This window comes from Tribolium madens, unplaced genomic scaffold (assembly GCF_015345945.1).
Source record: "Tribolium madens isolate multiple individuals breed KSU strain unplaced genomic scaffold, Tmad_KSU_1.1 Scaffold_91;HRSCAF=231;Tcas5.2_LG7, whole genome shotgun sequence".
NCBI lineage: Eukaryota > Metazoa > Arthropoda > Insecta > Coleoptera > Tenebrionidae > Tribolium > Tribolium madens.
This window is the reverse complement of record NW_025401063.1, coordinates 17,349,218-17,362,064: the sequence shown is the minus strand read 5'-3', so window position 1 is coordinate 17,362,064 and position 12,847 is coordinate 17,349,218. Positions and strand designations below refer to the sequence as shown.

At 30.1% G+C, this 12,847-nt stretch overlaps 1 protein-coding gene across 1 annotated transcript in view; it reads right to left on the bottom strand.

Moving 5' to 3' along the window:
- The window catches only part of LOC123011558, a 43,834-nt gene that overhangs the window by 754 nt on the left and 30,233 nt on the right, over positions 1-12,847 (bottom strand). Inside the window, 3 exon segments of the mRNA XM_044409058.1 lie at position 1; positions 3-235; positions 6,518-6,692. The exon segment at position 1 is cut by the window's left edge and continues 754 nt beyond it. Of these exon segments, the coding sequence (XP_044264993.1) occupies position 1; positions 3-235; positions 6,518-6,692 (409 nt within the window).

Below are 12,847 nucleotides of genomic sequence, written 5' to 3'. Positions count from 1 at the left end.
GGCGGCGGCGGTCCATGTCGCCCCCGAGGCTTAGTTCGTCTTCGGCGAACTCGTCCTCACTGTGCGGGGCTGGAGCCAGTTCGCTGTCGGCGTCGCTAAGCTCCTCGTAAACGGGGTTGTAGAGGTCCTGGGAGCAGTAGGGGTCCGGGCCTGGAGACGAACACAAGAACACTGGTGGGTGTTGGGAGATGGGGTAGCCGCTAGGGTAGTGGATGTTGTTCTTCACGTCTATCATCTGGAAATTTAAATTGTAAAGAAATTTTAATAATGGACAAAAATTACAAATACAGCGTGGTCAAGAATGACTGTCTATGTAGTGGAGTACCATAAGACAAAAATCGTATAACCTTGGAATCCAGGGCCTGTCAATGAATTTTCGATAGCATTATTAAAAGCCGAAATAAGAAAGTTAAACGATAAAAATTTGTCGATCTTTATAACAATAATTTATTAAAAAATGAGAGGAATATGAAAAAAAAAATGTTTACAGTAAAGATTTCAGTTTTATACACAATAAATCATATTTGTATAGTAACTTTAATGTTATTTCGTAAAAAATAACAAGTTTACAAAAAAAAATATAATAAGCCAAATTTTTCAAACTCGTATACAGGTGTTCCGTTTTTATTGTTACAAACTTAAACAGTTGATGGAATATTCAATTTTAAGACAAAAGTTTCCTATGCACATGTATCAAGAAATGTTACACCCCCTGAAAGAGATGCGTTTTTAATGGGGTTTTCCCACTATTGCAGAATAGATAAAATTACAAGAGTTGGTACAGCTGATTACTTTTAAACACCTGAACGAATTTAAAGATCAGTTGTCGAAAGTTTTAATCTTAAAGGGTGAAACAAATTTAATTTAAATTTTTATCCTTTTTATGGTCTATAAGACAAATTGTAAACTGATTTTACTCAAAAACAGTAAGTTTTATCGAAAAAACGCAAGAGAGCTCTTTTTTTGTGAAAAACTACGAAATTTAGAATTTTGCGGCTGAAAGTGGCAAAAATCAACGCGAAAATAGTTAGAGTACTTTTTACAATAAACCCCCCAGTAAAACCCCCTGAGTAAAAATTTCGACATTTTATTTTTGAATTCATTTGGGTGTATAAAGGTTATCAGTTGTATCAAATTTTGTAATTTTATCTACGATGGTTTCTGAAATATTGGAAAAAATCCATTAAAAGATGCACCCCTTTCAGGGGATGTGGCTCCCTTATATAAAATTTTTCGATAAAGGAAACTCTTATCTTAAAATTAAATATTCTATCACCTGGTTAAATTTGTAACAATAAAAATGGAACACCCTGTATATTTCGAAACAAAGATTCAAATAAATTGGTAAAATATACTGCATTAATAGAAATAAGACAAGATTAAAAAAAGAAATTATTTATTATTTCATTATACCGGGTGTCTGGCCTCAAATTCGAACATAGGGATTTAACATGGTATTGTTATTTTTCTTCTGATTCTTGGTGGCCAGTGCAACGTACCGGGTGGGGCATCCGTTACGCCCAAAAAAAAATCCCCACTTCTAATTAAATAAAATTGTTGAATTTTTTTACACTTACCTGGGCATTAGTAAGGTATATTCTCTAATTTTTTGGTAATTTTTCATTCGCAAACAAAGCCAAAAAAAAATAAAAAGTAATTTTCTCCCAAAAAATTTAATTCTAATTTTTATATTGACCTACACAGATTCACTTCCTATAATTGTTTACAAAATCAGAAAAAAAATTCCAATTAGATTTTGAATAAACGCAATTTTCCATCTTAACTTTAAAAATCATTTTTATTTATGACCTACTACTTGTGCCATCGTAAATTTAGGTGACAATGGGGAACTGCAGTTTGGGTAAAATTCCAACGTTATCAACAAAAAGACCCTTTAAAGCAATTGGCTACCAGTAAATGATTCTTTTGTTGGCAAATTATACCATTCTGTCATAAATCACGGGTCTGGTTTGTGTTTAAATAAAAAAAGCGATTATTTGGATAACCAAGTCAAAATTTGAAATTGTGATATCAAAGTTTGATGCGCTGACAGGTACAGATTCATTTAGTGTAAAAATTTTATAGGTAAATTAACAGAATGTATTCATAAAACATACAAAACTGTTACGGACTCATTTATTATCAAAAAAAATTAGAAAAATTCTCAAATTATACCCTATCAATAATTAGTTAGGTATATGAAATATCGTCAGTTTTAATTAATTTGAAGTCACGATTTATCAAGTGCGCGTAACCGATGCCCCACCCTGTACAAGTAAGGTAATGGTAACTATTGAAAGATAAAATTATTGCGCCTTAAATGACTCCAAAAATAAGAATAAAAATAGTATTTTTACTTTAAAATACAATTTTCAAATTTCTTAATACATAAAATAAGTACGTGTTATTAGAACGATACTTGTCAAGAACGTCAAAGTTTTTTACAAATTATTTTAGAGTTAAATTAACAATAAATAATGTATAATGAAATAATAAATATTTCTTTTTAAATCTCGTCTTATTTCTATTAATGCAGTATATTTTACCAATTTATTTGTATCTTTGTTCCCAAATATATACGATTTAGAAAAATTTGCTTTATTATAATTTAATTTTGTAAACTTGTTATTTTTTACGAAATAATTATAAATTAACATTAAAGTTACTATACAAATATCATTTATTGTGTATAAAACTGAAATCTTTACTGGAAACATTTTTTTTCATATCCCTCTCAAATTTAATAAATTATTGTTATAAACTGTTGTAATAAAGATCGATTTTTTTTTATCTTTTAACTTTTTTTATTTCGGATTGGTGCAACTAGAGTAACAAATAACAAATAATATCTGTTAAACCAAACCAATTGCAATATTACAAGCAGTCAAACAAGTTCTTAATTCTACTTCCAACTCAAACAGTCATTCTTTATCACCCGAAATATCTACAAAAGGTCTAGAAACTCGGTACAAAAATGTTATATACTTACAGGGTGAATAAAAAGTATGTAACCAAGCGGGTGTTTTAAAATCATTTGCCTCCAGAAAATAATATTTAATATAAATTAAAGTAATATAAAAAATGTGAATGTATTTTGAGAACGAAATTTTGTTTTGTTTTTAAGTTATGTAATTTTTTGTCAAAACTGCAATTTATGTTTTTTTTTGAATAAATTAAATATCGGGTCTTTTTTAAAATTCGACGTCAAAGTTGGCTTTGTAGAATTGATTGTGAACAAACCCACCAAGATTAAAATTATGAAAATGATTAATTTTGTGCATACTACTAAAATTGTGAAAGGTTATGTTGGTTTGTTAACGAGTATGTGTTCATGGTGTGTTCACAACGAGTTTGTCACGGCCAACTGCGACGTCGAATTAAAAAAAAAAACCCTTATAAAGTAGATAGTTGTAATCCTTAGATCATGAGAAAAATTGAGGCGTTTCTTGGAATAACTGCAAATGTCCAAAAACAACAACACATGTCCATCTTTTTTTTCATCAGAGGTTATTATAATATGATTTTATATTTTATAAGAATAAAAATAATTGTTTGCAAGAAAAAAATCTCACCACAAACTAAAAGGTTTTATCGGTTTTCCCACAAATTAAGATTTTGGACATGTGTGATTGTTACAAAGAACGCCTGTTTTCTTGTGGGTTGCCACTTAAAAAAATTAAAAAATTAGTAGAACTCAAAAACAGATAAAAATTTCGAAAAATTTTATTCTTGATAAAACATCACATTTCTATAGTACTTTATCATTCATCAATTTGTTTTTCCAAAAACCAAAAAACGTTTGGTTCCACACTTTTTATTCATCTGGTATAGTAAACCAGAAACTAAAAAGTTTAAAATGTTTTTCATCGATAAAATTTTGATACCGGGTTCGAGAACGCTCTGTAGAAGTTAATAAATATATCTTTGACACATTGAAGCGAACAGACACGGGCGGGTTATTAACGCACTTGCTCCCTCAAACTTTAATAATTCCAAGAATGATATTTGCACATTACACGGGTAGAAAATGAGAAGGAGATGAACATCTAACCGCAATATATTTAAACATGTAGGGGAAACAGTGTAAATTAACATGCTCCACAAATCTCTGTTAATATAGATGGGTGGGTAAAACGCTAAGGAAACGCCTGCGGTGCATCGGAAAATGCAAGTTTATCCGAGGATACTGCTCTTAGATTTCTAGAGAATCTCAGATTACGACATTTCCAGCGATGCGAACGCTTCCTCCCCTTCTATTTACATAAACAAAAATAATTTCATTATCCTTAAACACCCCAAGGTTTCAAAAATTCTTGCGTGTTTAGAGCGTGTTAGTTACACCGAATTGTTAATCAGACATAAACATAGGAACAAATTGTGCCCAAATTTTAATGATTTCAAGCAAATTGCTCTGGCAATAAAGCGAAACAATAAAATCGTTTATTACTTTATTTTAGTACTTTCATGCAATTCTTTGTTGACGGGTCAAATAGTGGAATAATTGCTATTAGTCTCCGAGTCCAGCGGTTCCGAGTATATCCCCTTTACGTTTACAAGTGGTTTAAGCTGTCAAATAAAAAATAATTATTAAAAACAACAACAAACAAAAATCGTAAATCCTTTCGAAAGCGGATAGTAATTAAAAAGCTCGCTCTCCTTTGCTTTACCAGATCCACAAGATTAATGAAAGAAAGAAAAACTACATTTGTCTGGGATAATTCTTAGTCCAGTCAAAATAGACATAACAAATAACTAAAATTCCGACAGAGCAAAGTTTTGGTGGAGATCTTGGGTACATCATTAGGAATAAAGTGTCAAAAGTCCCCATCGATCCCATGTGTCCTAAAAAAGTTATTCGCGGTCGAAGGTCAAAATTAACATTTTTTTTTTTCGAAAACGGTAAGTTTTATCAAAAAAGTAGCTCAGACCAAAATTATAGATCTTAAAAAATGGTCCTTATACTTTTTTTCTAAGAATCACCATTCCTGAGATATCGCGATTCTAAAAGTTGAAGGAGTCACGTTCTACATGATATGCACATACAGAGTGCGCCAGAACTCCCCCTCCAAAGACAATTGTCATGTAGGTAGGGTAACGTACCAAGAACATGGAAAAAATTAAAAAATAATTCTATCTATAAAAATCTCAAAGTTATGAGAGTTTAAACTTTGCACTTTGACTCTATTTATTTTTTTTGGAGAAATAATTTTTAATAAATAAGTTTTTTTGCTACAGGCTATTAGAAGCGGAAACAAGGAAGCTGTATCCTACACTGTATCTCTGTTTAATGTTATTTGTGTATTTTATTGGCAAAAATTTTGTACCTTTATTAAATAATTGTAAAAAAACATACAAAATTATCAGTATCATTAAATAGACATAAAAAATGTCAAATGTCAAAAAATAAATGTCAATTTTTTTTCCATGTTCCTGGTATCTTATCTTACTTGAATTTTTTCTTCTACTTCATTAAACTTATAAATATCTCGATTCCATTAGAATTAAAAAGTAATACATACCTGGTGTTCAAAAAATCGCGCACTTCCTTGAAAGGGAGTAATTGGGTAGTACCCAGAGTATTGAAAAAATGTTTAAAAAATTCTATCTGTCAAAATATTCATGACCTTGTATATATATTTTTTTATAATTATCTAGTAAAGGTACAAAAATTTTGTCAATAAAAGCCGCAAATAACATTAAACAGATTTACATTTTAGGATTCAGCTTCCTTGTTTCTGCTTCTAATAGCCTGTAGCAAAAAAACTTGAAAAATTATTTCTCCAACAAAAATAAATAGAGTCAAAGTGCGAAATTTAAACTCTCATAACTTTGAAATTTTTATAGATAGAATTAAAAAAAAAAAATTTCTATGTTCCTGGTACTTTACCCTACATGGCATTTGTCTTTTGGGTGCGAGTTCTGGCGCACTCTGTATGTGCATATGATGTAGAACGTTACTCCTTCAACTATTAGAATCGCGATATCTCAGAAATGGTGATTCTTAGAAAAAAAGTATAAAGACCATTTTTGTAGATAATTTTAAAATCTATCATTTTTGTCTGAGCTACTTTTTTTATTAAACTTACCGTTTTCGAAAAAAATCTAAAAAACTTCAAATTTTGACCTTTGACCCCGAATAACTTTTTTAGCACACATGGGATCGATGGGGACTTTTGACACTTTATTTCTAATGGTGTACCCAAGGTCTCCACCAAAATTTAGCTCTGTCGGAATTTTCGTTTTTTGACCACTATTTTTATGACTAATTTGACCGGACTATCTCACATGACCGACTACACAAAGGGTGTCTTTTACCCTATCAAGTAATGCAAGTCCACTTGGCTGCGGTAAATTCGCATTAGACAAGGTGTGTTCGTTTCGCGAGTGCATTGTCTTGTCAGAAAATTAATTTTGTATAAAAAATAGCAAGCCGGATGTGCCGGTCTAAATGGTAAAGACGGGAAATAATTTAGTTAATGCGTTTATTTTCGGAAGGGTGCTGTAATGAGATTCATACCTCTATGGAAGGGGCAACGATATGTCCACCGGCGGAGTGGTGGTGATGCGTTGGGGTTGGTCGTGGAATGGCGTCGTGGAGGTCCTCGTAAATGCCGCCAGCAGCAGTGGGACCATCACAGTTGTTTTGGGGCGAAGTTTTACAAGGTAGGAAATTTTGTACTTTTCTTTTATGTCTGGAACAAAGGCTGTCGTTAGTTTGATTGACACTATCTGGGAACCGCATTACCCCTCATTATTAACCGCACCGAATGCGATTTTATCGCCACAAAACACTACTTTAGACTGTTTTTAAACGACTTCTGGACAAGATATTACATTTTATTATACATTTCTTCAACTTAACAATAAACTGGTTCGGCTACTTAACAAAAATCTGTTTTAGTTAAAACCCCAACTACAATCCTAAAATCATAAAAAAATCGTTTAAATTTATTTGTTTTGTACTAAATTGAAATTAACATTTCAAATTTTCGTTTATTAGAGTAGAACGTCTATAATCCGATCTAAGTATTCCGTGGTGTTAACCGTATTAGACTATTCCAAAATCCTTTTTTTCTGAAATCGTCTGTAGAAAGTAATCCAAAATATTCCTTAAAGTAGTACTTTTCCGGACTCATAAGTCATAAATTAAAATCGTCCGTAAAATTGACACGACTTTACGGACCATCTTGTCAATTTTACAGACGTACATATTGTGTAATGTTGTTTTTTCAACATGTTTTTCAGGCAAATGATTCAGATGAAGCACATAAACTTACTTTTATTCCAGATAACAAACGATTCAAATAGAGAAAAGAGCAACTCAATAATTATCAAGTAAATGAATAAAATAATCAGGACGCTTTGCAATAAAATCATAACAAACGTCACGCATCAGTTTCGGAATCCCTTAAAAGATTTTCGAAAGTGTTAATTGATTTAACTACTGAATAACTAATGTAGTTTATAGTGTAAAATGTCGAATGCTGATAATCTACACTGAACTTCTCGAGAAAATGTTGAAGCAGCGAAAGAAACAAGAAAGAGACAACATTCGTAAATGTCATAGTAAATGCCAGGTAAAAGTGAAAAACGCTTAGGCGAAAAAACAGTGTTTTTACCCCACATCACAAAAAGGTAATATTTCTGACGTTTGCGGATATTTTTTTAATTTTTTTAATTAATAGTTTCATAAGTTTTTTTTGTGAAAAAATGGAACTTAAAAAAAGTTCCGTTTTCATCTATAAAATGGTAAGTCACAAGCTGACTTTTAAAAGATAAATGTTTTTTTCATAATTTTCTTGTTTCAAATTCATTTATTTTTGCACAGAACAAGAATGCTTTGAATAAAAACTTAGATAATTTTCAGAATCCCAGACTAATTGAAAACACAATAAATTATGTTGCAAAATTTTAGTCATATCACTTTTAAAGAATAATATGTGAATTTAAATCAAAAAATATAATAAACATAAAACACAAAACAAATTTGCAGGGTATTGTGGTAATCGAAAAATATACTCAATAGTATTAAAAAAGTAAAAAAAATCAATAGGTATGGTCAAATATGTTATGTTACAAAATGTAAGAAGAAAAAACGGAATAACACTTTATAGGATTTTCCATTGAAAAGTGTGTACGAATAAAAAAATAGGAATCGTCAAAATAAATAATAATTGTTATAATTATTATTATGCTGGAACATAAATTAAACCTGCCGTTGGTTAACCTTGATATCTCAAAATTCATAATATTTTATTAAAATTAGTATAAAATAAAACAGAATTGTACATAATATAAAAAAAAAAATTAAGTGTTGTTACCTATACAGAGTGATGCAAAAAAGGCGCCCACGATTGAAACAGGCGCGTCCTTTTTTATTGAAACATTGTGACCATTATTCCAAAAATAGTCTAAATATATTCTTTTTCAAATTTAAACAGTTTGTTGTGTAACAGCACAAAGCGGCAATATTGCACAATTTTCTTTTACTAAAAAACTATTTCACTCAGGTATTTTTCGTATCTAGGAAAGATATTGTCACCTGCATAAAATAAAAAACTGTAAAGTTTACATAATTTTATTATTCCAATACGATACGACCGAAAGGTATCTAATGATTTCAATTAATTTTTTTAATCTTTGACTTTTTGACTTTAATCGTTTAAATTTCACAGAACAAACAACATTGAAAATTGATTTTTTTGTTGCTACCGTTTCCAATAATTGAATATTACTTGGACATTTTCTGTATCCTAGGATATTTGCAATGTTGCAACATTGATAAATTTTCTTTGGAGCCAAGAAATGGTATCCTAACATCTTCAATAAAGTTTATTTCAATAGACTTTTTACACATTTTTTTAAGAACACTGTCAACAGTATCAAAATCTAGACTTTAACAATAAAATTATTTTAAAACTGTTAATTATATAGATTTCTCTTTTCTAAAACACAAATCCAATTTTGGTCTTCGAATTCGTCTTTAATAAAAGATCACTTATAACGTGTGGATTAACACGGGCGCCTTTTTTTCATCATACTGTAAAAATTTAAAAAATCACGAAAAAAAAACAACGCAATACAGAGTGCGCCAGAACTCGCACCCCTGTGAAAAGGAAGAGGTAGGAAGACTGGATCCTGACTAGAAGGCCGTATTCGAGAAGACTTAAAATTTAAAACGTGGAGCAGGATGCAGCCCTTTTAAATAATTTAAGAGAAAATCTTTTCAAAGTTCATTTCAATTAAATTTCTGTTACCTTCAAACACTAATTACTGCCGAATTATTTGTTTTCTAGAGAGCATTGGTTTTCATCTGCAATTATTAGGTATGTATAAATTAACACAATAACTAATAAGACAGGAATTTGTGTCCTGCATGAGGGATCGATCACAATTTTTTAAATGCTGTCAATGTCATCTTTAACCTAATTTCAAAATTGCCCATTCACCCAACTAAAATTTTCCAAAATTGTTGATACTTTATTTTAAATGTGTACGCGAAAGTTTTGAAAGCAGGTGTAGTTATCTACATAATTTTAGCTCTTATTTTGATAGAAAAAACTGCTCTGATCGAATAATTTTGCCACAAACAATATGCGGAAGAAAATAATTTAATTAAAAGAAAAAGATTTCCAAATTTAAAAAGGAAAATCAAAAAAAAATTTTTTCTCATTACATTTATGTTTCCCATTTTTGTTATTATTTTAGAAACAAACTTGTTTTAAGTTGGCAATAATAGTCTAGTAATAAAAAACAAATTGAAATTCAAATTTTTAATAATAAAATTCCAAATAACATTACTAAANATGATACTACATTCTATATAAGCTTGCAAAGGTGAAAAAAAAAACAAAGTCTTTATTGAAAGACAATTGATAATAATTTAAAGTAGTGTAAATGGAAGATTTAACAATACAGTATCATTTGAACTACATATTTCATTTTGAGAAAAATTGTTATTTTGACTTATTGGCTTCTGAAAAGAAACTGTATTACATTCGTGTGACATAAAAGTTGTATGATAATAAATATGTATACCTCAGCGCTAAAGTTATTTCGTCTATAGATTCAAAAAATCAACTCGATAAGTATACCTTTTGTTACAGCTAATTAGCTGTAATTACATACCTATTTCTCTTAAATATACTCACACAAACAACAAATATACCTACATATTTGTGTATATAAGCGTTTATTGCTATTATATATTTTTTTCTATTGTTTTCACTATTTCTAATAATATTTTTTTATGAAATAATTCATAAAAAATTGCAAAAATAACATAAAAAAGAAATGGCAAATTAACCGAAAAGAACTACCAATTTAGTGTGTTAATTTTGTGAGGCTATGATTGTAATGTAATAAATAATACTATACAGGGTTGTTTCAGAACTCGCGCCCCAGAGAAAAATTCCAAGTAAGATCAGGAACATGAAAAAATGTTAAAATTTTTTGACATTTGACATTTTTTATGTCTAGGTATTTAATGTTATTGATAATCTTGTATATGTTTTTTCATAATTATTTAATAAAAGTATACAAAAATTTTGCCAACAAAAAGCACAAATAACGTTAAACATAGTTACAATTATTTAGAATACAACTTCCTTGTTTCCTCTTCTAACAAGCTGCAGCAAAAATACATGGGAAATAAATAAAGTCAAAATGCAAATTTTAAACTCTTATAACTTCAAAACAGAATAGAATTTTTTAAACATTTTTTCCATATTCCTGGTATTTTAGCTTACATGACATTTTTCCCTGGGAGGCGAGTTCTGAAACACCCTGTAGGTATAATGGAGATGTTTAGAAAAGTTAGAGACCACTTTGATACTGTTCGACTGCTAGTTTGTTCGGGTTAAAGAGGTTGTACTGTATTTAGTTTTTGATATTAATTCAGCCCTAAGCCTTTCCCTATTATGTGCGTCTTTCGCGTGACAATTAAAAGTACAATGAGGTGGAAAACGATTTCTCTCGCAACGAATGAGATTTCCCCAACAAAGGGGAAAACTCCGAAATTAAGAATAATAACTCGCCCCTTTTATAATCCGTTTAATTTTCTTAGTTTTAAAATTTGAAACTGTGATAATAAATCCGTGACTCCGGTGACAGATTTTTAACGAACTGTCAAGTCTCATCACCATATTCTCTGTTGAGATTTTTATTAGAATTATTTTTCTAAACTCGTCCCGAATCCAGATGTAATTACAAGAAGGGGGCAACTTTTAATAGAATGCTAATTCCGAAACTAAATATAAATTATGACAGTCTACGCGGCTGTGTTTTGACATTTAAATTTATAATTTTGGTACGAAGGGGATTCGAATAATCCACTCAAGATGTTTAAATGGAATTGATCTAATAAAGTTACAAAGCCTTGTTGAGACAAACACATCGGAAAAATGTATTAAGGAAGGAAGAAAATGTTTAATTAACGGTGGAATCCGCAATAAATAATTCTTCGAAACAATGGTTTCAATTTGAATCTTGTGTACGATTTCTTTACGAGAATTTCTAAAATAACTGGAAAATTCCGACAACACTTAAGTCCTTAATTAGAAATTACCATAGCAACTGGTCGAGCAAGTAATTACACGTGTAAGAGGAACAACTAAGACACTCGAGTTAGACATCAACGACAACAATTAGCACAAGAACTCTCAAGACGTGTCGAGGTCCAGGGAATAGTCTTTATTACACTGTAAATTTCTTTCACGTTAAGCTTCGTAATTAGTCGGCTAGACGTAAATCTAAGCAGTCTTCTACTGGGTTTTTTATAATCTAAAAAATGTTGTTTGTAATATACCTAACGGCTAGTGAGCGATATCTAGAGAATAAAGCACAAACTAACTTGAGACAAATAAAGAAACAAAAATATTTACCAAATTTTTTGGTGATTTTTGAAAGGCTGTATCTCATCGAAAAATAGTCGTATTTACATTTTTAAAGAACCACTCTAAAGCTTAAGTTTCTTGTTTTGAGATCTTTTGACAAATTTTTTTTCTGTGCTACAGTTATCACGCAAGCGCAGGAAATAGCGCGAGAAAAAAAATGTAAATTTTTTTGGTTTTTGTTTTTGGTTCACGGACTTGGGGAATTTTTTTTAGTGAAATCAATGGATGTTTCAGATAGCCTGTTCATTCGGCTTTAGTACTTTTTTTTATATTCTCTTACGTCATTTGGCCGCTGAGATATCTGACTTTTAATAAAAAAAGATCTTTTTATCTTTGATCATCGATATCTCAGCAACCAATAACCGCACAGAGAATGTAAGAGTAGTTCCAAAAACTAAAAGAAATGTCTTAGAAGATCCTTTAATGACGTTTTCAAAAACAATTTTTTGTACTCTAAGGGTGGGTTGCACCAACACTAGTTAAATTTAATCTCGGATTAAATCCATAGTAACCATTGTTATTATTATAGTTACAATTGTTCTTAATCCGAGATTAAGTTTAACTAGAGTTGGTGCAAACCACCCTAAAACATTGATTTGAAAGAAAGAGAAAAAAAGCAATTTTCTGCATTGTGTTAGTAAATCTACCGCGTATTCACAAATATTGATGGGGAGATTAATGTTTTAAGGTGTTTTTATAGGTTTATGTACTCCCCATGGCCCTGTAAATTGTTAAATTGATCCATAAAACCGTTTTCTCGGACCAATTCATCAAAGTTTTGCAAAACAACAATTGCACATATTGTTTCTGAATATTACTTAATCTTCATCAAAATAAAAAAAAAATTTTTTCGACTTTTTTACAATTTTGCATTAGTTTGTATTAGTTATTTGTTATAAATAAAAAAATTAAACAAAAATTGTTTTTTATTTTTTTTTGAAAATTAGTAAAAA